The following is a 27,692-nucleotide window of genomic DNA, read 5'->3' on the forward strand; positions in this document are numbered from 1 at the left end:
AAAAGAAAAGAAAAGAAAAGAAAAAGTGAAGAAAAAGCAGTCCTCCCCACTTTGACATGAGAACCCCTTATGGAAATCAGTTCTGATTCTGAGCCTGACAATTCCAAGAACAGAATCAATAAATCTAAGCCAATCTAAGAAGTCACCAGCAACTGTCAAGGGCCTCATAAGCAACCAAGGATGTATCTCAGCTGCTGCTACGCACGTCAGGAAAGAGCACTGGCACTGGCACAGCACGTGTTTTCCATGGAACCTGGCAAGCCAGGCCTCTGTTCTATTAATAACTGAATATAAAACCCAAGATCAACTGAAAGGAAAAAAAACACCCCACCAGGATCCTGAGTGATTCACACAGTTGCCTAGAGAGGCCCATAGGAACAAATCAAATTCTTGTCCAGCAGACATAATTCTAGAGATTTCTTTCCTAATTATGTTCATGAATCTTAATATATTCAGACAATAAAAGCTCTTCTCCAAAAAAGTCCTTTAAAATTAAAAAGGCAGAGAAAGTTTTCAGTGTACATTTTCAAAGACTTCTCAACCCATTTCTTAGCTCCAGATAAGGTGTTTCAGATTTTTCCTATTCCAACCCTGCAATATGATTTCATGGAAGGAAAATCCCAGCAAGTCAGATCGCATATCATCAGACCCACAAATGCAGCCCCAAAGCAGCTCTGCCCGTGTCCGGAGGCAGATGGCCTGCAAAGCTGTCCAAGCCTGTGGACCACGTCCTCACCCGGGGCAACTGGTCCCACTGTTCTTTGTTCTTCATCTCTTCCTGCACTTCATGGATTCGCTTCAGAGACTCCAGACTTTCATCAAGCAAAAACGTCGTGTCGTTTATCAACATGTTTATATAGCGAACAAACTGCTTCCCGGAGCTGGAAAGGCAATTATATTGTGCATGGTCATACATCTCCCTGAAGCAAAACGCCACTGCAAATCCCAGGGAACAGGCGCCTCCACCCACACTGCAACTATCTCACCCTAAAAGCCTGCCTACCCTGGCACAAGTCAGGCACTGTGGAATTCAAGAACTACCAAGCTTCTCTTTAGATTTTGTTAATCTCGTTTCTTTTTGAGACAGGGTCTTGCTGTGTCGCCCAGCCTGGAATGCAGTGGCACGATCACAGCTCACTGTATCCTCGACCTCCAGGGCTCAAGCAATCTTCCTGCTTCAGCCTCCTAAGTAGCTGGAACTACAGACACACGCCACCACGCCCAGCTAACTTTTGTATTTTTTGTAGAGACAGGGACTTGTTATGGTGCCAGGGCTGGTCTCAAACTCCTGGGCTCAAGCGTTCTTCCCACCTCAACCTCCCAAAGTGTTGGGATTACAGAGATGAGCCACTGCACTTGGCCTGGATTTTTGTTATTCTTTTAAATTGTTTATGATAAGCTCATTCCAGTGGTGTTTGGAGCCACCTTGCATGATTGATGACAGTCAAGTGCTAAATATTCCAGAATTTTATAACCAGATTCCCCTGGCACCTTAAATTGGGCAATGGAGGAAATAGTCACACCATTGAAAACCAGCAAATGCTGACTCCCCCACCCCGCTCACCAGAGCAGGCTTACCTAGCTTACCTAGCTTACCTAGCTTACCCAGTTCACTCCCTCAGTGTTTTTGAGAGAAAACACGTTCTCCAGACTAGAACAGGAAATACGCATATACTCACCAATATACCAAGAAAAAGCAAATAATTAACCACATATAACAGATAACTACTGATATAGTTATTCCTTATCACAAAGACTGACGCACTGAAGAAAAATTGGAACCTGTAATATTGATAAAGTGGGATATTAACTTACTTTAGAACCAGAAGCTTCCAATCTAAGGAACTGTTTTGCAAATCGTGTTATAACGAGAACTTGTCGGTGAACTGAAATAGCTTGGCCTACCTCTGTTAGACTCTGGAGCTGCCAGATTCGTAGAGAAAAAAGAAGCTACACTTCAGGGTCTACAACTGTGCACTTAGGGGGTGGTAAGCCCATGCCTGGGGAAGAGAAGTTCCTGTGAACAGGGACAGGAGGCCTCAATCTCAGGAACATGGTAAGTTCAGGACAAGTGCTCCAATCAGCACCATTCAGAGACCAAGCCATGGGCCTGCCTCGTGTCCTAAGCTTGTGCCAGACTTTAGCTGGAACACAATTCTGACCATAAGAGCAGTTTATGGAAACAAAAAGTTAAAGAGTTTGCTCCACAGAAATCTATCTAGCAAATAGTTATTCCACTGGTAATATGTATATTATTGACTAGTAATTCGGTTAACAAGTATAGCTAGATTTGATCAAAGATCTAACATGGGTTGCAAAAGATCCAAGAAATGGGATAAAATTATTATTTATTTATTTATTTATTTATTTTCAGAAAGAGTCTTGCTCTGTCACCCAGGCTGGAGTGTAGTGGCGTGATCTTGGCTCACTGCAAGCTCTACCTCCCGGGTTCACGCCATTCTCCTGCCTCAGCCTTCCAAGTAGCTGGGACTACCAGCGCCCGCTACCACGCCCGGCTAATTTTTTATATTTTTAGTAGAGACGGGGTTTCACTGTGTTAGCCAGGATGGTCTCGATCTCCTGACCTCGTGATCCGCCCGCCTCAGCCTGGGTGCTGGGATTACAGGCGTGAGCCACCGCACCCAGCCCTTAGATAGGATAAAATTTTTGAAGAATAATCCAAGAGTTCAGCATCTTCATCTCCCTTTTGTTTTTAGACACTGACAGATAATTTAGATGGGATTACTAATGTCCAGGTTTAAGCAGTCACTCAGATTTCAGGTAGGTATATGAAAAGTCTTTAATTAAGGTTTAGGGCCTTACTACAAAGAATGATACTTTAAATGACAGCTCTGACCTAATTGTTGCAAAATCTAAAGTCCTTCCAACGTTCAAGAACTAAGATTTCATTTCACTCATTTTGACAACTTCATTTAACACTGTCATCATAGAAACACCAAAAAAACACTTAACCCAACATCTCAGCATATTCATAGGATCTTTTCTTTTCTTTCTTTTTTTTTTTTTTTTTTTTTTTTGAGATGGAGTCTCGCTCTGTCGCCCAGGCTGGAGTGCAGTGGCCGGATCTCAGCTCACTGCAAGCTCCGCCTCCCAGGTTCATGCCATTCTCCTGCCTCAGCCTCCCGAGTAGCTGGGAGTACAGGCGCCCACCACCTCGCCCGGCTAGTTTTTTGTATTTTTAGTAGAGATGGGGTTTCACCGCGTTAGCCAGGATGGTCTCGATCTCCTGACCTCGTGATCCGCCCGTCTCAGCCTCCCAAAGTGCTGGGATTACAGGCTTGAGCCACCGCGCCCGGCCTTTTTTTTTTTTTCTTTTCCTGAGACGGAGTCTCGCTCTGTGGCCCAGGCTGGAGAGCACTGGCACAATCTTAGCTCACTGCAACCTCTGCCTCCCGGGTTCAAGCAATTCTCCTGCCTCAGCTTCCCAAGTAGCTGGCATAACAGGCGTGTGCCACCACCCTCAGCTAATATTTTGTATTTTTAATAGAGATGAGGTTTCACCATGTTGGCCAGGCTGGTCTTGAACTCCTGACCTCAAGTGATCCGCCCTCCTCTGCCCTTCCCAAAGTGCTGGGATTACAGGCGTGAGCCACCACTCTCTGCCCTATAGGATCTTTGCTTGTGTACCACCCCCAAGGTATCTTGACAAATCTAAAATTCAGCAATATCTTGCAAGCAAAGCCATTTTAAAAATCCTGTCCACATTTAGTGGCACCTTGTGGTAAACTCAAAAGGAGTCTGAGACCACCAAGCAAACAGTCCACCAGAACCCAGCTGTGCCAGCTTTTAAGCTGCAATCCCACCTGCGATTTGCAAGAAAGCAAGTTGTGACACGAGGGGCCCCATACTCACTTGAACTCCTCCATAAAGGTGCCATGGTGAGCTATGTTTTGCCAAAGGCTTTTAAAAATGGTGCTAATGTGATAGCGAATTGTGAACTTGTCATAAAACTCGCTGGTGGCTCCGGTATGCTCAACATCTAAAGAAGAAAGACAAAGGGACTGAGGGATATGTACTTTCTTACTTTCCAAATCCAGTTATTGCCCCAACAATGATAGTGAATGTAAATCTGCAACATCAGAGAGCCGGTGAAATTTTGCACCTCTGCATGTAAGGCAGGACAGAAATTATAAGCTGCTTTTAGAGACAAAAGTTTCACAATGAAGATTGGACGACGACACACCACCGAAAGGAACGGGGCTAGGAAAACTCCCATCATTAGGACAGCGTCAACTTACCAACGACCAAAAGCTGAATTATCATACTCCCCCACCTAATTTTAAGTCATTAATTTACAGAAAATCTATGGCATCTCAAATGGACATCCTTCAGCAGATAAAAAAGTTAGGTTTAATTTTACTGAGGGCCACGTACTTCTTAAATGTGTCTATCTATTGACCATTTTTGGTGTTGAAAAAAAACCAATGTGTCTACCATCCCTATACCTACTAAAGAGGGATGAAAATCAAACTTGTTTGTCCAAATGGCAAAAGCTTAGGCATGAGACATTTCAGAATTCATGACAAATTTTAATTTATTATTATTATTATTATTTTTTGAGACAGAGTCTCGCTGTCGCCAGGCTGGAGTGCAGTGGCGCAATCTCAGCTTACTGCAACCTCTGCCTCTGGGTTCAAGCAATTCTCCTGTCTCAGCCTCCTGAGTAGCTGGGACTATAGGCGTAAGCCACCATGCCCAACTAATTTTTGTATTTTTAATAGAGATGGGGTTTCACCATATTGGCCAGGATGGTCTCATCTCTTGGCCTCATGATCCTCCCACCTTGGCCTCCCAAAGTGCTGGGATTACAGGCGTGAGCCACCATGCCCGATTATTTTATTATTATTTTTTAGGAGACAGGGTCTTGCTCTGTCGCCCAGGGTGAAGTGCAGTGGTGTGATAATGGCTCACTACAGCCTCAACCTCTCAGGTTCAAGTGATCTCCCACCTCAGCTTCCCAAGTAGGTGGGACTGGAGGTGCATCCACCACGCCCGGCTTATTTTTTACGGCCAGGTGTGGTGGGTCACGCCTATAATCCCAGCACTTTGGGAGGCTGAGGCAGGCAGATCACTTGAGGCCAGGAGTTCAAAACCAGCCTGGCCAACATAGCAAAACCACGCTTTTACTATTGATAAAAATACAAAAACTAGCTGGGCATGGTGGTGTGTGCCTATAATTCCAGCTACTCGGGAGGGTGAGGCAGGAGAATTGCTTGAATCCAGATACAGAGATCCAGATACAGAGGATGCAGTGAGCCAAGGTCATGCCACTGCACTCCAGCCTGGGCGACAGAGCAAGACTCCGTCTCAAAAACATTTTTTTTTCATTTTTATTTTTTTACAGATGGGGTCTATGTTGCCCAGGTTGGTTCCAAATTCCTGGCCTCAAGTGATCCTCCCACCTCGTCCTTCCAAAGTACTGAGATTACAGGTGTGAGCCACTATACCTTGTCTTTGATATTTTCTATATTTTCCAAAGAACATATTTTTGTGTGTGTGACCAAAAAAGAAAACAGCTATTTAAAAATAAAAGAATAAGATAATTAACACCTATCATATTAAGATCTGAAAGTACTTATGTATACTCATTAAGTCAACCTTTCCTTAAAATAAACTAAATGTCATTTATTAATTGTATAAAAGTGTGAGCTACAGTGTGGCATGCTGACATAAGGACAGCCTACAAGAGGAAGATACTGGAGGACCAACCCAATGCCTCATATCATCTAAAATGCCCCTAATATCTGCACCAAATTCTGAATATAGTAGAGACTCAGTAAACATTGTTAATTTATTATGTAACAATATGTATCTCAGCAGGGCCCCACATCTGTATTTCCAGCACTTTGGGAGTCCCAGGTGGGCAGATCACTTGAGCTCAGGAGTTTGGGACCAGCCTGGTGAACATGGTGAAACCCCGTCTCTACAAAAACCACAAAAATTAGCCAGGTGTGGTGGCAAATGCCTGTAGTCCCAGCCGCTTGGGAGGCTGAGATAGGAGGATCACTTGAGCCCGGGAGGTCAAGAGTGCATGGAGCTGTAATTGTGCCACTGCACTCTAGCGTGGATGACAGAGCAAGACCCTACCTCAAAAAAAAAAAAAAAAAAAAAGAAAAGAAAAGAAAATGAAACAATATACATTTCTCCCAACATTTTTTTTCTTCTTATTTACTTGTACTGTTCCATCAAAATCATACCAGCCCAAGTTCTAATTCCCAGGTCCTTGTTCCAGAAGGCCGTAAGTGGACTAGACTTGTGTTGAACCTCTCTCTCCTCCCCCCAGGTATTCTTGCTGCCTTCTTTCTTTTTTTTTTTTTTGAGATGGAGTCTCTGTAGCCCAGGCTGGAGTACAGTGGCAAGATCTTGGCTCACTGCAACCTCCACCTCCCAGGTCCTGGTTCAAGCAATTCCCCTGACTTAGCCTCCCAAGTAGCTGGCATTACAGGTCCCTGCCACCACACCCAGATAATCTTTTGTATTTTTAGTAGAGACAGGGTTTCACCATGTTGGCCAGGCTGGTCTCTAACTCCTGGCGTCAAGTGATTCACCCATCTCAGACTCCCAAAGTGCTAGGATTACAGGTGTGAGCCACCGCGCCCAGCCTAACTTGAGCATTTTCTAAGCTAAAATACTATCTGTGTGGTGTAAGAGGAGCTTGTTCCACATACTGATTTTATGTGTGGCAACTCTAATTTATATCTGAGAGTCCCATCTGCTCCGGGACCAGGACCTAATCAGCCAGGTCTTCACATGGAGGCAATGAGCACTGGGGACTATGTATGTGATTCCTCCCTCAGGGGTACCCTCACACCAGTCCCTTAGTAGCTGTAGTAGTCAGGGGCACCTGTGCTAAAGGGCATCTGCGAGGTTGCTGCCACTTGCTAGCCACTGACCTTCAGCAAGCTTCTTGACCCTTTTAAGCTTCAGTTTCCTCATTTGTAAAGTGGAGGTATTTATAGTACTATCTTTAGGGCTGCTGTGGGGATTAAGTGAAAGGATTAGTAAGCATTCAATGAGTGGTGGCTATTATTAGTACAGATGTCATCCATCCATGACTACAGAGGTGGTCCAGGCCAGAGGGCACACATGGCAAAGACGAAAGAGAGAACAACCCCCACCCATCACCTTCTGGAACATTCCCAGCAGGCCTCCACTAGGCCCAGCACTGGTCTCATAGGCAACAGGCCCAGTTCTGTTGTGTGTACACACATACGCGCACACACACACACACACACTCTCTCTCTCATTCTCTCTTTATCCTGAAGCCACACTGACAGGCCCAGAACACTGACTACAAAATAAATTTAACTAAAATTATTTTATCTTTACTACTCACAACACACATTTACTGTAGAAAAATTAAGAAGTTCAGATAATAAAATAAAAATAAAAACTATTTATAATGCTATCATTCAAAAATAACCAATGTACTGTTAATATTTTGGTATATGTCCTTCCCTACATTCTTTTTTTTTTTTTTTTTTTTGAGATGGAGATTTGCTCTTGTCACCCAGGCTGGAGTGCAATGGCACGATCGTGGCTCACTGCAACCTCTTCCTCCCTGATTCAAGCGATTATTCTGCCTCAGACTCCAGAGAAGTTGGGACTACAGGTGTGCACCACTATGACTGGCTAAATTTTTTTGCACTTTTAGTGGAGACAGAGTTTCACCATTTTGGCCAGGCTAAGCCTCCAACTCCTGACCTCAGGTGATCCTCCTACCTCAGCCTCCCAAAGTGCTGGGATTACAGATGAGAGCCACCAAGCCCGGCCTTTTTTTCTTTTCTTTTTTACTTTTTTCTAATATAAATGTGAACACAGTGTTTCATTTTCTTGACTTTTTGTTGCTAAACCACTTAACATAAATAACACATTATTTTTTATGACTCATATAGGTCCACTTTATGGATAACATACAACTTTGTATCTATAACTGGCAGAAATTTCAGTCATGATTTTTTTTTTTTTTTTCCGAGACGTAGTCTCACTCTGTTGCCCAGGCTGGAGTGCAGTGGTGCCATCTCAGCTCACTGAAACCTCTGCTGGGATTACAGGTGCGCGCCACCATACCCAACTAATTTTTGTATTTTCAGTAGAAATGGGGTTTTATCATGTTGGCCAGGCTAGTCTTGAACTCCTGACCTCAAGTGATCTACCCACCTTGGCCTCCCAAAGTGCTGGGATTACAGGATTGAGCCACCAAGCCTGGCCAGTTGTTTTTATTGTTTTCACTACACTGCATTATAAATAATGTTATGGAGAACATCACTTACAAATACTCATAATTATTTCCACAGAATAAATTTCTAGAAATTAAATTCTTATGTCACAGTATAGCTAGTCAGCTGTTGTACCATAGCTCCAAACCCACTCTTTTATTTTTTTAAATCTGAGCTAACTGCAACCTCCGCCTCCCAGGTTCAAGTGATTCTCTTGCCTCAGCTTCCCAAGTTGCTGGGACTACACGTATGCACCACCACACCCGGCTAATTTTTTTTTTTTTTAGATGAAGTCTTGCTCTGTCACCAGGCTGAAGTGCAGTGGCGCGATCTCGGCTCACTGCAACCTCCGCCTCCCGGGTTCAAGAGATTCTCCTGCCTCAGCCTCCCAAGTAGCTGGGACTACAGGTGTGTGCCACCACGTCCAGCTAATTTTTGCTTTTAGGATGGAGTTTCGCTCTTGTTGCCCAGGCTGGATTACAATGGCTCAGTCTTGGCTCACCACAACCTCTGCCTCGTGGGTTCAAGTGATTCTCCTGCCTCAGCCTCCCGAGTAGCTGGGATTATAGGCATGTGCCACCATGCCAGGCTAATTTTGTATTTAGTAGAGACAGGGTTTCACCACGTTGGTCAGGCTGGTTTCGAAATCCCGACCTCAGGTGATTCGCCCGCCTTGGCCTCCGAAAGTGCTGGGATTACAGCGTGAGCCACCACGCCAGGCCTAATTTTTGTATTTTTAGTAGAGATGGGGTTTCACCATGTTGGCGAGGATTGTCTCAATCTCTTGACCTTGCGATTCGCCCACCTCAGTCGCCCAAAATGCTGGCATTACAGGCGTGAACCACCGTGCCTGGCCTAACTTTTTATTTTTAGCAGATACTAGGATTCACCATGTTGGCTAGACTGGTCTCAAACTCCTGACCTCAGGCGATCCCCCGGCCTTGGCCTCCCAAAGTGCTGGGATTGTAAGTGTGAGCTACCGTGCCCGGTCGAAACCCAGTCTTTTTATTTTATTTATTTATTTTTTTAGAGACAGGGTCTTGCTCTGTTTCCCAGGCTGGAATGCAGTGGCAAGATCACAGCTCACTGCAGCCTTTAACTCCTGGGCTCAAGCCTTCCTCCCACCTCAGCCTCCTTAGTAGCTGGGACAACAGGCATCTAATTTTTAAATTTTTCATAGAGATGGGGTCTCGTCATGTTGCCCAGGCTGGTCTACAACTCCTGGGCTCAAGCAATCCTCCCACCTTGCCCTCCTAAAGTGCTGGGATTATTTGCTGGAGCCACCGTGCGTGGCCCACATGCACTCTTTGCAGTTGGCTTTGTGATTCTGGGGCTGGCACTGCAGAATCTTTCCTTTGGTAGCCTGCCCTCTCTAGGGTTGCCAATAGGAGGTGCTGCAGGAGAACTGGAAAACTGAAGGAGAAACAAGGGACTTAGGACCTTGTACTTACTGTCAGTAGTAGCAGTTGGTTCCAATTTTCAGCTTTGTCTTGTACCCCCGGAGCTAGCAACCGTGCACACCCCCCGAGACACCAGCACCAACTGGCCAAGGGCCTTCCACAGAGGACTGGGTCCTAGCTCTGTCCAAGCCCTCATCAGGGCAGCTGGGTTGTGAGATCCCCAGGCTCTTCCCTTGGGTCCCCAGACTGAGGGATAGGAGATGTAGAGGATGGCTACTTCTTGCACCTTTTATCTGTTACCCCAGTGCTCTTTTTTTTTGCTGCTTCAGTCTTCCTATATATATATATACACACACATATATATATATATTTTTTTTTCTGAGACAGAGTCTCGCCCTGTCTCCTAGGCTGGAGCGCACTGGCATGATCTCGGCTCACTGCAACCTCTGCCTCCTAGGTTCAAGCGATTCTCGTGCCTCAGCCTCCTGAGTAGCTGGGAAGACAGGTGCCGCCACCACGCCCAGCTAATTTTTGTATTTTTAGTAGAGATGGGGTTTCTCCATGTTGGCCAGGCTGGTCTCAAATTCCCGACCTCAGGTCATCCACCTGCCAACGTGCTGGGATTACAGGCGTGAGCCACCGCGCCTGGCCGTAAAAGCATTTTTAAGGCTCTTGGTGTGGGCTGCTAAACTGCCTTTTAGAAAGGCTTTAAATTTACATTCTCATGGGAGCTTCATAGCACGAAATCTGCACACTGGTATAGGGTAGATTAAGCAGGTTTTTTGCAGGTTAGCTTACTTCTCTACAACCACGTTTGCACCAGGAACTTTCAACTTAAGAAATAAATTTGACAGGTGAAAAGTGGTTTGTTTGTTTTTTTGAGACGGAGTCTCATTCGCTCGCTCACGCTGGAGTACAGTGGCAGGAATTCGGCTCACTGCAACCTCCGCCTCCCGGGTTCAAGCGATTCCCCTCACTCAACCTCCCTGGGACTACAGGTGCCTGCCACCACACCTGGCTAATTTTTTTTTTGTATTTTTAGTAGAGACAGGGTTTCACCATACTGGCCAGGCTGGTCTTGAACTCCTGACCTTGTGATCCGCCCGCCTCGGCCTCCCAAAGTGCTGGGATTACAGGAGTCAGCCACTGTACCTGGCCCAAGAATATGCATTTTTAACAAGCTCCCTGTTATACCCACAGTTTGGAAACTGGGTTATAGGATAGTGTTAAAAAACAAATGCTTTAAGTTCAAAGGTAAAATGAACCAGATAATTCCATTCAGATAACACTACCAACTTGTACTGTTGATACCAGCTGGGTCTTGGTGTTAATCATCTGACTTTCAATGGTTCCTGCTGAATCATCAGAGACCAGTAGGTGAAATGGTTGTCCTATTCCCAAGTACTCAGGGCAAGACGAACCAAAAGTACATCCTCTGCAGGTCACAGGTTAGTAGGTTATACACAGAGGTAGCAGGATATTAGGTAACAGACTTAGAGCAACGTCGTCCACTAGCTTTAGATGACCTTGCCTAAGTGTAGCACATGGCAGGCCATGTGTGTTCCAGCAACCTACCTGTATAAAATTTCATCAGGGAAGGTACCAACAACTTGGTGGAGAGAGGATGGTTCTCAATCATTTCAAAAAACTTCTGGGTTCGTGGCTGAACAGCAGGGTTGGTCATAAACATGACTTCTACAAGTTTGGCCACCAAATATGGGTTTCGGATGTAGTTCTGGTTGCACAACATCACAACAAGGAACATCACAATATCCTGAGTACAGGGCTCATAAAGCGCCTGGGGAGAGTATCTGAATAGAGGCAAGAAGAGCAAGAAAGAGACCACTGAGAAACTCACCTTGGGTGAGGGCTGGTGTCAGTTGAGTGAGGAGGGGAAGGCAGGATAAATAGGTTTAGGAGCGCCCTCGAACTCGTTCAGTTTACAGTGACTTCCTTTTTTTTTTTTTTTTTTGAGACGGAGCCTCGCTCTGTCACCCAGGCTAGAGTGCAGTGGCACGATCTCGGCTCACTGCAAGCTCCCCCTCCCAAGTTCAAGCGATTCTCGTGCCTCAGCCTCCTGAGTAGCTGGGACTACAGGTGCCCACCACCATGCCCAGCTAATTTTTGTATTTTTAGTACAGAGGGGGTTTCACCACGTTGGCAAGGATGGTCTTGATCTTTTGACCTCGTGATTCACCCACCTTGGCCTCCCAAAGTGCTGGGATTACAGACGTGAGCCATTGCACCCAGCCTATAGTGACTATTTATACTGTAACAAGACAGATTTAAAACCAAACGTGGTTACTGGCTGTAGCATGTTATATTAACGACAAATGAAACTTACGATTAAATCAGATAAACTTCACAAAGATCATCACTACCAAAACATCATAAAAATTTTGATAGTTATTTGTTTAATCTCTGTTGAAAATGAGAATAAATGAAATTTTTCAAATAGGTGTCTTTTGTATCACTGTGCGTAGAACAAATTTTAAAATATGACTTGAGTTGCTTAAATTCCAAGGTTGGTTTTTTTTAAACAAATAAACCATGCTTTTGAGTCACTTTTAAAATTTCGTACCAATTAAAATCACGTGTCACCAATGATTTGGGTTTTTTTTGTGTGTTGCCCTGGCTGGAGTGTAGTGGCATGATCTCCACTCATTGCAACTTCTGCCTCTATTTGGGCATTTTTTTAAAGGTAGCTTTTATGACAGCAATATAACTTGCTCCATTTAGTTTTGGCCCTTAGTTTAAAATCATTTATACTAATTTTGTTTTTTTCCATTGTTTGTTACAAAACTTTCACAATTTGTATTCTGTAACTGGGGACCTATGCTATTTATTTATTTTTTTTTAAAGAGATGCAGACTTGCTACATTGCCCAGACTGGTCTTGAACTAGGTTCAAGCAATCCTCCTGCACGTCTAGGACTACAAGCATGAGCCACAGTGCCCAGCGTGACTTTGACTTTTCACAGTAGACTTCACATACCACTCCCTCAGCTAGCCATAGGTGCTATCATGGTGCCAAGGGATTGAAATTGTAATTCTTCTAACCTGTAATGTTTTAGAAAGAAAATGTTAATTTGATAAACCAAATAAGGATTTGAAAAAAAAAATTAAAACCCTACAATATCAGTTGTAAATTCAAACCAATTTTTGGTAAGCATTCTCCAATTTTACAATTGAGACGAATTTTAGTACAAAATATAGATGTGGATATTTCTGGGTTTGGGATGTTCATTCAGACATTTATAAACTGCTCCTTCTGTTGCTCAGAAACACATATTCAACTATTAGAAATTCAACTCAATTTTCACAGAATACATTATCTGCACTGTTAATTCTGCCTCTGTCTTTGAGATATTATTCGAATTGGACTGGTGCCACAGTTGGATTTATTTTTTCCAGTCTCTAGGCAGCATTCAGTTACAACAGTTACATCAAATTTCAGGCATGAAATGGAGGTTTGCAACACAGCTCAGAATACTATAGTATTATGCATAAAAACATATTAGAACTATGTAAAATATTAAAGGCACTTACTGTACAATAAAAAATAAAAATTCTGCAACATCTTCTACATAAAACTCAGGCAATGCTGCAAATACCTTGGGGACATCTGAATTTAAAGGCAGTGTTATACTGTCAAAGAGAAAAAAAGCACAATTTACAAAATGAAATTATGGTACATCAAACTACAAAGAGTATTACATTACCATCAAATAAGTATTTCATTTGGAGAAAAAATTCATTCTGTAATATAACCATGTAATAAATACACAGGCAAAGAAACTACAACCAGAAATGAACAGGGAATAATGAAGACAGTACATATGCAAGGGTGTACGTGAAATGTTTTCCTTTTCTTGATTTCTTTTTTTTCTCCCGAGACGGAGTCTCACTCTGGCACCCAGGCTGGAGTGCAGTGGCACAATCTCAGCTCACTGCAACCTCCGCCTCCCAGATTCAATAGATTCTCACGTCTCAGCCTCCTGAATAGCTGAGATTACAGAGATTACAGGCACGCGCCACCATACCTGGCTAATTTTTGTATTTTCAATAGAAACAGGGTTTCACCATGTTGGCCAGGCTTGTCTCGAACTCCTGACCTCAACTGATCCACCTGCCTTGGCTTCCCAAAGTGCTGGGATTACAGGTGTGAGCCACCACACCCAGCCCTTCTCTTGATTTTTTTTTTTTTTCCTTCTTTTTTTTTGAGACAGAGTCTTGCTCAGTCGCCCAGGCTGGAGTGCAGTGGCACCATCTCGGCTCACTGCAAGCTCCGCCTCCCGGGTTCATGCCATTCTCCTGCCTCAGCCTCCCAAGTAGCTGGGACTACAGGCGCCCGCCACTACGCCTGGCTATTTTTTTTTTTTTTTTTTTTTTGTATTTTTAGTAGAGACGGGGTTTCACCTTGTTAGCCAGGATGGTCTTGATCTCCTGACCTCGTGATCCGCCCATCTCAGCCTCTCAAAGTGCTGGGATTACAGGCGTGAGCCACCGCGCTCGGCCGATTTCTTTTATTTTTTAGACGGAGTCTCACCCTGTCACCCAGGTTGGAGTGCAGTGACGCGATCTCAGCTCACTGCAACCTCTGCCTCCTGGGTTCAAGCAATTTTTGTGCCTCAGGCTCCCGAGTAGCTGGGATTACAGGCACCTGCCACCACACCTGGCTAATTTTTCTACTTTTAGTAGAGACGGGGTTTCACCATGTTGGTCAGGCTGGTCTCAAACTCCTGACCTCAAGTGATCCGTCTGCCTTGGCCTCCCAAAGTACTGGGATTACAGATGTGAGCCACCATGCCCGGCCTTCTTGATTTCTCGTTAAGGTTAATGCAATAAATAAAATGGGAAGGAAATAAAAAGGTCATATTTGGTCATTTTGTGCAACTCAAACTGTCTGAGTCAACAGAGCTACACACATTTTTTTTTTTTTTTTCTTTGAGACGGAGTCTTGCTCTGTCGCCCAGGCTGGAGTGCAGTGGTGCAATCTTGGCTCACTGCAACCTCTGTCTCCTGGGTTTAAGCAATTCTTGCACCTCAGCCTCCTGAGTAGCTGGGATTACAGGTGCCTGCCACCACACCTAGCTAATTTTTGTATTTTTAGTAGAGACGGGGTTTCGCCATGTTGGCCGGGCTGGTCTCAAACTCCTGACCTCAAGTGATCCACCTGCCTTGGCCTCCCAAAGTGCTGGGATTACAGACATGAGCTACGGCGCCTGGCCTTCTTGATTTCTTGTTAAGGTTAATGCAATAAGTAAAATGGGAAGGAAATAAAATAGTCATATTTGGTCGTTTTGTGCAACCCAAACTGTCTGAGATAATGAGCTACACGTTTTCTTTTTTCTTTTTTTTTTTGAGACAGAGTCTTGCTCTGTCACCCAGGCTGGAGTGCAGTGGCGTGATCTCAGCTCACTGCAAGCTCTGCCTCCCAGGTTCACGCCACTCTTCTGCCTCGGCCTCCCGAGTAGCTGCGACTGCAGGCACCTGCCACTGCACCCGGCTAATTTTTTGTATTTTTAGTAGAGACGGGGTTTCACGGTGTTAGCCAGGATGGTCTCGATCTCCTGACCATGTGATCCTCCTGCCTCGGCCTCCCAAAGTGCTGGGATTACAGGCGTGAGCCACTGCGCCCGGCCTACACACATATTTTAAATAATATTTTCCATTTCTTCACAGATCTTGGGCCAATCTCACCAACATCAGTGAACCAGAGACTTTATAACAGTAAAATAATAATAATAATAAATAAAACAAAAATGGTTGACTGCAGGAGATGACCAGTTGATGACAAAGTGATCAACAACGTTCTTAGCTCACTCTGAATTAGCTGGGTATTCCTGGACCCAGTGCTTAGGAGGGCCTAAGATTATCTCCAGCTTTTGACTTCCAATTTATAGATTTCTCTTCCTATCAATCAAAGACTTTATAGCAAATTTTAAAGAAAACTTGTCAAAATTAGAATAACAGCTGTTGACATTCACCTACTATTGTAACTAATCACAGGGAAAACACCTATCAATGTAACTACATAATCCATATAAATGCAATCTGGAAATTGAGAAGTGAATTCTCTTTTTTTTTTTGGGTGGGGACAGAGTCTTGCTCTGTTGCCCAGGCTGGAGTGCAGTAGCACGATCTTGGCTCACTGCAACCTCCGCCTCCCGGGTTCAAACAATTCTCATGCCTCAGCCTCCTGAGTAGCTGTGACTACAGGCATCTGCCACCAAGCCCAGTTAATTTTTGTATTTTTAGTAGAGACAGGGTTTCGCCATGTTGGCCAGGCTGGTCTTGAACTTCTGACCTCAAGTTATCCATCCACCTCAGCCTCCCAAAGTGCTGGGATTATAGGCGTGAGCCACCACGCCTTGCCGAGAAGTGAATTCTTGATAAAGAAAGGGTTTTGGTTTTAGTTATCAACTTTGAAGGACAATAAAGACAACATAGCCCAGCCAAGGAGGGACGAGGGAAACAGGAAGAAGCACACTCACTCGGGATATGCGGGGTCCAGGATGCGGAGCAGCAGCTGAATGAGAAGGCCATAAAAATTCAGACATCTTCTCAGGAAGCTCTCGTCAAGTAGGCCAGCATCAGCACAGGCCTTGCACCGTACCAGTTTCTGTGGAAGCAGGGATGCCCCCACCCAAAGATCAGTCAGTAGCTAAGTCCCTACAGGGGGACTGGGCAGGGACTGGGGCCTGGAGACAGGAAATTTGGGTTCCAGAGCTTCTAGAGCTTCATCTCTAACTAGCTATAAGATGCTGGTTGTGTCTCAAGATCTTTTTCCTAAGAAAAACAAAGGCATGGCAAGCAAACCACTGAGTACCACCAGGTCTAGCACACAGTTAAAGCTCAAAATGGTGAGTTACAAGGGTCACAAGCAAGTAACTTGATCAGGAGAGGGTGGTGACAGGGAAGGCCCTTTTGTCAGGGTGGTTAGTGGGAAAAAGCCAAACAATCTGTGTTTAAATTCCAGCGCCACCTCTTACGAGCTGCCCTTGGGCAAAATGCTGTCCACTAAGGATGGAATGCTTACCTAAGGTCTGTTGATAGAATTACACGCACATGCATACACACACTGACGTATACACTTAAGCAGTTTTTTTGTTTTTGTTTTTGTTTTTGAGGCAGAGTCTCGCTCTGTTGCCCAGGCTGAAGTTCAGTGGTGCGATCTTGGCTGACTGCAACCTTCGCCTGGCAGGTTCAAGCAATTCTCCTGCCTCAGCCTCCCAGGTAGCTGGGATTACAGGTGCCCACCATCATGCCTGGCTAATTTATTGTATTTTTAGTAGGGATGGGGTTTCACCATGTCGGCCAGGCTGGTCTCGAACTCCTGACCTCAGGTGATCTGACCGCCTCGGCCTCCCAAAGTGCCGGGATTACAAGTGTGAGCCACCGTGCCTGGCAATTTAAGCAGTTTATAGACCCCCTTGAAACACATCTGTGGACTGCTTAGGGGGGCCCACAGACCCCAGATAAGGGCCCCTGGTTAACTGTGTATCTTGAAGAAGTCTAGTCTATTAGTAAATTAAACTGAAATCTTAACTTGTACTAGAAAGCTATGTCAGGTAAACTTTCCACATATTATCCTACTATTCAACAGAATGCATGACCAGCTAACATTCAGGTTTATAAGTGGAACATGAATAGAAGAAAAATGGATAAATTTGCTATCTATGCTTTATTTGTACAACGTCAGCTGGCATATGTTTTTAGCTATGTCTCACCAGCAAGAATATTCCCTTCTATAGTTAGGTTTTGTGTGATGAATCATTTTCAATTAAAAAGGAAGAATGAGGGGCAAAGGAAAGAGATCTTTCCACTACCACAGATGCGCTTTGTCAAATACCCTGAAAATGCATGGCTAGATATACTGCAGTGTGCATGAGTGTTGGGGCGGGGGTTGGGAGACAGCAGGTGAGGAGAGCCTTGCATAAGGCAGGGAAGGGGAGGTGATGTTAAACTAAGAATCATAAAACCCATTAAGAATTTATAGTCACAGCAGAAGCATATCTATCCATATTCTGTCCTAAGATTGAAATCATTATATACAGATATAAGTAAGATATCAACAAGTTTTAAAATGTACTATTTTATCGGAAGGGAAAAGAATAACGAAGAAAAAGTAAGGACACTAAACTGCTCACTCAAGGCATATATTCTGTTGGGAAAATTATCATTTTCAGGCTGGTCTATAATTATTCCACTTAACTATACAAACCTTAAGCTGAGTTTTACAGCGCTTCAGCATTTCGCGGTGTCTAGTTGCCAGTGGGGAATCTTTCCATTGGCTTTCATTATTTTTCAAATCTTCTACAGTTCTGAAATCAAAGACTAACAGTCAAATGAAAGAAAACAGCTGGATCCATCTTATCCATTCATTTCGCCCATTTCACTGACTCTCACACGCCGTTGTTTTCGCATTGTAACGCAGTTGTTTTCGCACTGTAACATCTTAAAAATCAGAGTATATCTTAACAACCAGTGGCAAGTTATAATTTAATTGGCAGCGTCTTTCTTTCTTTCTTTCTCTTGCTTTCTCTCTCTCTCCCCCTCCCTCCCTTCCTTCCTTCCTTCCAGAGTCTTGCTCTGTCACCAGGCTGGAGTGCGGTGGTGCAATCTCCGCACACTGCAACCACCACTTCCTGGGTTCGAGTGGTTCTCCTGCCTCAACCTCACAAGTAGCTGGGATACAGGTGCCCATCACCACGCCCAGCTAATTTTTTGTATTTTTAGTAGAGACGGGGTTTCACTATGTTGGCCAGGCTGGTCTCAAACTCCTGACCTTGTGGTCTGCCCCCCCCACCGGCCTCGCAAAGTGCTTGGGATTACAGGCGTGAGCTGCCGCGTCTGGCCATATTTTTCTTTTTTATTGGCTCCTAAAACAATGATGTGTCTTCAAATGGATGGCACTATAGATTTGGTGAAATATAATCTTTTTTGCTGCAAGAAAGTACTTTGTTCCCTTACTTTTCTGGGAGGGAAAAAAAGAAGTCTCTTATGAAAATTCAAGGTTACTTTGCCTATTCAATTACCCAAAACAAACGGCTATTTTACTAACGGCATCATCCTTTACAACTGTTCCCTCTGCTCGGAATGCTCTTCTCTGAGGTTATCTCCGGCTTTGCTCCTTCACTCCCTTCAGGTGTCTGCTCAAACACCACCCGTCTCTGCAGTAAAGGCTTCCCCATCACCTAATATGCTGCATATTTTGACTGACTCACTTAACACTATTTCAACCCCTTTCTATCATGACGTTGTGTGTAATACTAGAGTTTGCTAAATCTCCAAAAGTTACATTTCCTAGACTCCCTCCTGCCAGCATTTCTGTAAGACTGAGTTTTCACCGAGATGAACCCTCACTGAAGGCAGGGTGAGTACTGTGAAGTGACTGCGTGATTGCATGATCCTTCTGCAAGTACAGTGGTAGCGGGGTTTCGGCTGAAGCAGTGGCAGAGGCTGTGCTGTCAAGCTGAAGCAGCTTCCTTGCTCAAAGTATAGCTCTGGGAATCTTCTATTATAGCCATTCCAATGATTCAATAAACGAACTAGTTCCCCTTTCTGCTTATCCCAGAAGAATTGGATTCTTTTGTCTACAACTGAAACATGAGTATGGTAGACAAAAGAATGGCTACTCCAAAGTTGTCACATCTGAATCCTTCGAGGGAACCTGTGAACATGTGATCTCACTTGGCGAAAAGGACGTTGTAGATGTGATTAAGGGTATGGGTTTTGAGATGGAAAGATTATCTTGGATGATTTGGGACGGCCCAATATAATCACAAAGGTCCTTCTAAGAGAAAAAAGGACTCAGAGACAGAGAAGGAGATGTGACGATGGGACAATGGAAGCAAAGGTCAGAGAGAGATGGAGATCTTGTTGCTGTCTTTTTTTTTTTTTTTTGAGATGGAGTCTTGCTCTGTCACCCAGGCTGGAGTACAGTGGCGCAATCTCTGCTCACTGCAAGCTCCGCCTCCCGGGTTCACGCCATTCTCCCTGCCTCAGCCTCCAGAGTAGGTGGGACTACAGGCGCCCGCCACCACGCCCGGCTAATTTTTTGTATTTTTAGTAGAGATGAGGTTTCACCGTGTTAGCCAGGATGGTCTTGATCTCCTGACCTCATGATCCACCTGCCTCGGCCTCTCAAAGTGTTGGGATTACAGGCGTGAGCCACCGCGCTTGGCCTTTTTTTTTTTTTTTTTTTAAAGACCGAGTCTCGCTCTATTGCCCAGGCTGGAGTGAAGTGGCATCATCTGACTCACTGCAACCTCTGCCTCCCAGGTTCAAGCGATTCTCCTGCCACAGCCTCCCAAGTAGCTGGGATTACAGGCACCTGCCACCAGGCCTGGCTAATTTTTGTATTTTTAGTAGAGATGGGGTTTCAACATGTTGGCCAGGCTGATCTCCAACTTCTCATCTCAAATGATCTGCCTGCCTCGGCCTCCCAAAGTGCTGGGATTACAGGCATGAGCCACCATGCGTGGCCTTGTTTTTTGCTTTTTTGAGACAAGGTCTCTCACTCTGTCGCCCTGGAGTGCAGTGGCACGATCTCAGCTCATTGCAACCTCTACTTCCCGGGTTCAAGCAATTCTCGCACCTCAGCCTCCTAGCAGCAGGGACTACAAGGGTGTGTTACCATGCCTGGCTAATTTTTGTATTTTTTGGTAGAAAAGGGTTTCACCATGTTGGCCAGGCTGGTCTCAAACTCCTGACTTCAAGTGATCCACCTACCTCAGCCTCCCAAAGTGCTGGTATATACCAGGCAAGAGAAGGAGATCTAAAGATACTACGTTGCTAGCTCGGAAAATACAGTAAGGCAGTGTGGGGGTGGGATGGGAGGTGGTGGTGATGAGCAGAGGAACATAGGCAGCTTTTAGAAGATGGAAAAGGCAAAGGAGATTCTCCCCTAGAGCCTCTGGAGGGAAGCAACCTTGATCTTAAGACTTCTGTTTTTGAGACGGAGTCTCACTCTGTATCCCAGGCTGGAATGCAGTGGCGCAATGTCGGTTCACTGCAACCTCCATCTCCCAGGTTCAAGAGATTCTTGCCTCAGTCTCTTGAGTAGCTGGGACTACAGGCATGTATTACCATGCCCTGCTAATTTTTGTATTTTTAGTGCAGAGGAGGTTTCACCATGTTGGCTAGGCTAGTCTCGAACTCTTGACCTCATGTGATCTGCCCACCTTGGCCCCCCAAAGTGTTGGGATTACAGGCATGAGCCACTCTGCCTGGCCTATTTTAGGACTCCTGACCTTCAGAACTGTAAGATAGTAGTATGTGTTGTTTTAAGTGACTAAAGTTGTGGTAATTTGTTGCTGCAGTCATAGGAAACTAAGATATTGACCTATATGGTTACTGGTATCACAAGAGTTTATAGGTAACAGGCCTTCACGAAAAAAATGGGTCTCTGGGGTCAGTTGTTTAATTGGGCTGGATGGTGAAGATACAATTATTATTTGAGGATGAAACACTGGTAGCCCAAGGCTCTGAGTAGAGAAACAGCTATATAAATGATCACTGGTGATCTGGAATGAGGAGGTGGAGTGGCTACCTCTAATTATGTTGCAGAGTTTATAGAAAAAAAAAAAATGACAGTCTTCAGATTTTAAATTCTCATCTCAAGGAAATGTGAATGAACCAGGAAGTTTCTAAGACCACTGTAAAGGAGCAGCTCCAGTTCTACAAATTACAGTACAGAAGAAATTAATAACTTTACTGGACCTCTTATCTCAAAGTTAAGGCAAAGACTGGGACCCAAAGAGTTCAAATGGAGGAGTCTGGGAGAACTAGCTGACTCCAACCTAAATCTTTAAATTCCCTGAGTCTTGCTTGCTAGCAGAAGCAGTTTCTATAATGACCTCATTGGAGGTAGTCATCTTGCAGGAATGCTATTTTCCCCTAGGTTCTATCCCATCATCCTTCATTGCTTCCAGAACCACAACTAGAATCAGATCAAGGACTGTCCTTATGGCCTTATTACAAAATTGGATGCAGGAGAAGCACACATTTGCAGAAAAAAAATGGCAAGATTTGTTAATGAGTTATGCTAGTTTTCTACTGCTGCTATAAGAAGTTACCATAACCTCAGTGGCTCCAAACCACACAATTATAGTCTTAGAGTTCTGGAAGTCTAAAAGGGGTCAGCAGGGATGATTCCTTCTGGAGGCCCTAGGGGAAAACAAGTTTCCTCGCCTTTTCCAGCTTACAGAAGTTACCGATTGGCTCATGACTCCAAACCACTCCAACCTCTGCTTCCCCATCACATTCCGTCTCTCCCTTTGACCCTCCTGATTCCCTCTTATGAAGACCTTTGCAATGACACTGGACCTACCCATATAAACCAGGATAATCTCCCCAGCTCAAGATCATGAACCTGATACCACAACTGCAAAGTTCCTTTAATCAACTTAGATAACATATTCACAGGTTGCGAGACCAGGATGTGGGCACCTTTGAGACACCATTATTCTACCTACTACATATGTACTGTAGAAACATGACGGTTATGTAGGGTTATGTATGGGAATGGATTCTGAGGATGCTTGATCAGCAAGAGAAGAAAATGCTGATATACTTCTATGTAGGGCTAAAATCACTGACATGATTATACCTACCAGAGACCCTGGATTCAGTATTATTCTGAGTTGGGAGACGTTCATATTGTGCAACCAACTAGTTGACCGAAACTTTGAATTGACAGTGACCTATACTGAATGAAGCTGTGTTGCCAAATATTCTTTGATCTAATTCAGAGGAAATGATTCAGAACTTAAAGAGCTTAGAAAATTAAATATTGGATTCACCATATGTGATTCGCTCAGATAATCCTCTTTCCAATACACATACACACATCCCAACTATGTCCTAGAAGATACTTCTTATACCACAGCATTGAAAAATACACACATGAGGTGAACATAAATGTCTCTGGAAAGCACAATAAAGGCTATCTGTTGCAAGCCAGGAGCAAAGGTTCTAGATAGTTCTATTGAAATGGACCCTCTAAAGCCAGTGGGAGTGATGGTATCCCAGGAGGTAATCCATCGGAGGATAAAGAAATAGATAAATCCACAATCACAGTTCGAAATTTTTATAAGCTTCCCCCAGTAATTGATATTATAAGCTGATAAAATCATTAGATATAAGGAAAACTTGAACAGAAAATTAACAAACTTGACCTAAATAATATACGTGGAACACTGTAAAAACAACACAGATAGCAGTCTTTTCAGGTCTACTAATGTAAAAGGCTACACAGTAAGTCTCAATAAACTTCAAAACACACAAATCACATTTATTATATTTTATATTTTATGTATATAATATATTATGTTTTCTTACCATAATGGAATTTAGCTAGAAATCAATCAACAAAAGATACATAGACAAATACCCTAAGAACCTAGAATTTAAATAATATATTTTGAAATAACCCACAGGTTATATATGAAAAAACAAAAATTAGAAAACGTTTTGAACTGAGTAATAAGATATGATAAACCAAAAATGAGGGATGAAGCTAAGGTCACACTAAGAGGGAAACAAAATAGTCTTAAATACACACATAAGTGAAAGAGTTGAAAGGGATGATCTAAATATCCATCTTAAGAGGCAGCAGAAAGCAAATTAAAATGGGCTGGGTGCGATGGCTCAGGCCTGTAATCCCAGCAAGGCCTAGGCAGGCAATCACCTGAGGTCAGGAGTTCAAGACCAGACTGACCAACATGGAGAAACCCTGTCTCTACTAAAAATACAAAACTAGCTGGGCGTGGTGGCACATGCCTGTAATCCCAGCTACTCAGGAGGCTGAGGCAGGAGAATCGCTTGAACCCAGGAGGTGGAGGTTGCGGTGAGCTGAGATTGCACCACTGCACTCCAGCCTGGGCAACAAGCCTAGACAACAAGAGCGAAACTCCTCTCAAAAAATAAAATAAATAAATAAAAGCAGAAATAATAAGGATCCCACAGACATTAAAATGATAAAAGGATATTATGAACAACTTCATGCCAAAACATTTTCAAACTTTAGAAAAACTGACACAAGATGTAATGAAAATCTAAATAGTCCTATATATGTTAACGGACTTAAATCCATAATTAAAAACATCCCCACACAGAAAACTCTTAAGCCCTGACAGCTTAATCACTGAATATTTTCTGACATTTAAGGAAGAAACAACATAATTTTTATACAATAAACTTCCAGGGAACATAAAAAACAGGAGAATATTCTCCAGTCCCTCTTTTTCTTTTTTCTTTTGTTGACATGGAGTCTCACTTTCTTGCTCAGGCTGGAGTGCAGTGGCTCGATCTTGGCTCACTACAACCTCCGCCTCCCAGGTTCAAGCAATTTTCCTGCTACAGCCTCCTGAGTAGCTGGGATTACAGGCTTGCACCAACCATGCCCGACTAAGTTTTGTATTTTTAGTAGAGACAGGTTTTCACTATGTTGGCCAGGCTAGCCTCCAACTCCTGACCTCAGGTGATCCGTCCACCTTGGCCTCCCAAAGTGCTTGGGATTACAGGTGTAAGCCACTGCGCCCAGCCCCCCGTTTCTTCTATGAGGCAGCATAACCTTGATACCAAAATTTGAGATGCACTTAACAAGAAATGAAAATTATAGGTCAGGCTTTCTTTTGGACACATGCAAAAATCCTAAACAGAATATTAGCAAATTGTATATCCTATTAGATATAAAAACATTAATATAAAGTTAAGTTTACTCGAAGAGTGAAAGACTGGTTTAATAACAGAAAACCAACTGATATAATTCAACCATATTAACAGAATAGAGGAGAAAAAAAGTCTGGTCTTCTCAATGGATATGGCAAAAGCATTTAATAAAATTCAACTAGTGCTAAGGAAATTAACTATTGAAATAAAAGGAAATTTTCTTAATCTGGTAACTGAGGATATATAGAAAGCTTTCCTCCACTAATTGAAGCAAGATGGAAATTTCAAGGTTATTTCTATTCAACATTGTACTAAAAATTACAGCCCAGGCACTAAAGCATGAAAAAAAAAAGCATAAGAAATAAAATTGTCATCATTTATAGACATGATTATGTGTAGAAAGTAAATCATAAAGAATCTGCAGGGTAACATTAGAATTAATAAGTGATTTTAGGCCAGGTGTGATGGCTCACACCTGTAATTTCAGCACTTTGGGAGGCAGAGGTGGTCGGATCACCTGAGGTCAGGAATTTGAGACCAGCCTGACCAACATGGCGAAACTCCGTCTCTACAAAAAATACAAAAATTGGCCAGGCACAGTGGCTCACACCTGTAATCCTAGCACTTTGGGAGGCCAACGTGGGTGGATCACCTGAGGTCAGCAGTTTGAGACCAGCCTGACCAATATGGTGAAACCCTGTCTCTACAAAAAATACAGAAAAATTAGCCAGGCATGGCGGTGTGCAGCTGTAGTCCCAGCTACTCACGAGGCTGAGACAGGAGAATTGCTTGAACCCAGGCAGCGGAGGTTGCAGTGAGCTGAGATCACACCATTGGACTCCAGCCTGGACGGAGCGAGACTCCATCAAAAAAAAAAAAAAAAAAAAATTGGGCGTGGTGGTGCGCGTCTGTAATCCCAGCTACTCAGAAGGCTGAAGCAGGAGAATTGCTTGAACCTGGGAGGCAGAGGTTGCAGAGAGCTGGGATCATACCACTGCACCCCAGCCTGGGCAACAGAGCGAGACTCCATAAAAAAAAAAAAAAAAAAAAAAAAATTAGTAAGTGATTTAAGCAAGGTAGATACAGAGATATAAATATGATTCAGTTTCTCTCATAGCCAGACTACACAGGTTCTAGACCAAAAAGCAGAAGTGGTTTCATTATTATTTCAGATGACCTGCTCAAGAATATTTGCTTCTGTGTTCCTCTGACTTCTGTTTGTTGGTGTTAGTACACAGCAAAAAATGCTTAGAGTAAGAAACATAACAATGGTGTTAATGAATTGGAAATCTGAGGCTGCTATTTGGCCATTTTGGACTCCTCATGCCACAGAACAAGCCAAAAAGAGAATTACACGTGGGCAGGAGTAAATGATCTTGGTTATCAAGGGAAACCATGGTTACTTTTTCACAGTCCAGGGAAAAAGGGGTATGTCTGAAACCCAGGGGATCTTTTAAAGTTTTAAAGTTTAAAGTGCCTGCTGGTAATGTATGCCCAGCTGGAAAAGTTAATGGAAGTCTGTAGTAACCATAAATAGAGTGAAATACCCAGGGTTCAGGACTCTCAGAAATCAAGGTTTGGATCACTTCACCAGTTAAAGAACTCTGGACAACTGAGGAACGTGGATGTGGTGGTGGAGGCAGACAGAACACTATATAACATACATACCTCCCCCAACATTCAAAACTACTGTTCACAATGGAATTGCTTGCCCCTGACAAAAAAAATGGTAACTCAGGCAATCCCAGGACACGGCATCATGGCACATACCTATTGAGCTCCCGGATAGCCCGGAGTCTGCGGATATAGCGACGGCAACTAGGCAGAATAGACAGGTGGTGAGCATGCAGGGTGAGAAAGAAGCACTCCGTAGGGAATTTCGGCTCAGAAAATGGAGGCTGATCGCCATCTAGGAAAAATAACATCATTCCCTAAATAAAATCTATTACATGTCTCAATCAGAGAAAAAGCTCAATTCAGAAGAGAAATTACATTTGAATTTTTATGAAGTTTAAAGACATATTTATTTATTTATTTATTTATTTATTTATTTATTTATTTGAGCTGGAGTTTTGCTCTTGTCACCCAGGCAGAAGTGCAATGGCGCAATCTTGGCTTACTGCAAATTCTGCCTCCCAGGTTCAAGTGATTCTCCTGCCTCACGCCTCCCTAGTAGCTGGGATTACAGGCATGCACCACCACACCTGGCTACTTTTGCATTTTTAGGAGAGACGAGGTTTCACCACGTTGACCAGCCTGGTCTCGAATTCCTGACCTCAGGTAATCCACCCTCCTTGGCCTCCCAAAGTGCTGGGATTATAGGCGTGAGCCACCATGCCTGGCCAGACGTTTAAGGATACTTTTGCAATTATAAACTTAAACAATGCTACAAGAAGAAGAGAATTCCTGTTAGCTCCATTCAAGGACCAGGTATTCTGTCCTACCTCGTTAAATGTGTATATAGATGTCCATCACAATCTTTTTTTTTTTTTTGAGAGAGGGTCTTACCCTGTCACCTAGGCTACAGTGCAGTGGTAAGATCACAGCTCACCGCAGCCTTGATTTCCCGGGCTCCGGTGATCCTCCTGCCTCAGTCTCCTGGGTGGCTGGGAACACAGGCGTGTGCCACCATGCTGGGCTAATTTTTTTCTTTGTAGAGGTGGGGTTTCCCTATTTTGCCCAGGCTGGTCTTGAACTCCTGGGCTCAAGCTATCCTCCCATCTCAGCCTCCAAAAGTTCTGGGATTATGGATGTGAGCCACCATTCCCAGCCCATCAACAATCTTTGGTGATGTTCCTTACTGATGTATTGTATAAAATCTCCATTTTTCAATACAATACAGAAATATTTAAATCTTGAAATGGTATTAAATTCTGTTAATAAACTACTGATTCCAGAGCCGTTTCCCTGCATATTTCCTTTTTCTAATTTTTTTCTATTATAAATAATAGTACTACTGGGAGGATTTATGTAAATAAAATTATTCCTTTTTCCTCCAACTTTGGGAATATATCCTGAAAAGCAGAATTATTAAGAACAACAGTATAATTTTTTCTATGAATCACCAGAATTCACTTTAGATAGGTTAAATAAATTGGTGAAATGTCATCTACTTCTTTGAAAACTTACATTGTATTTCATTACTTTCGTTTCAGCTTGTTTATAGATATATTATGATAACTCATATGATAACTCAAATGTTTTTTCAATTTGTATCTTTTTTTTTTTTTTTTGAGACAGAGTCTCGCTCTGTCGCCTAGGCTGGAGTGCAGTAGCTCAATCTCCGCTCACTGCAAGCTCCGCCTCCCAGGTTCACGCCATTCTCCTGCCTCAGCCTCCCGAGTAGCTGGGACTACAGGCACCCGCCACCATGC

At 43.6% G+C, this 27,692-nt stretch overlaps 1 protein-coding gene across 3 annotated transcripts in view; it reads right to left on the bottom strand.

The window, feature by feature from the left end:
- Nucleotides 1–27,692, bottom strand: part of UBE4B (ubiquitination factor E4B) — a 180,090-nt gene that overhangs the window by 19,164 nt on the left and 133,234 nt on the right. For all 3 annotated transcript variants that reach the window (XM_011996626.1, XM_011996625.1, XM_011996624.1), the window contains 7 exons: nt 26,089–26,227; nt 17,867–17,966; nt 16,137–16,264; nt 13,189–13,287; nt 11,216–11,451; nt 3,874–4,000; nt 737–881 (listed from right to left, as the gene is read on the bottom strand). In XM_011996626.1, coding sequence (XP_011852016.1) covers nt 737–881; nt 3,874–4,000; nt 11,216–11,451; nt 13,189–13,287; nt 16,137–16,264; nt 17,867–17,966; nt 26,089–26,227 — 974 coding nt within the window. The remainder of the gene's footprint in view (nt 1–736; nt 882–3,873; nt 4,001–11,215; nt 11,452–13,188; nt 13,288–16,136; nt 16,265–17,866; nt 17,967–26,088; nt 26,228–27,692) is intronic.

Source organism: Mandrillus leucophaeus, unplaced genomic scaffold (assembly GCF_000951045.1).
Source record: "Mandrillus leucophaeus isolate KB7577 unplaced genomic scaffold, Mleu.le_1.0 Scaffold52, whole genome shotgun sequence".
Classification (NCBI taxonomy): domain Eukaryota; kingdom Metazoa; phylum Chordata; class Mammalia; order Primates; family Cercopithecidae; genus Mandrillus; species Mandrillus leucophaeus.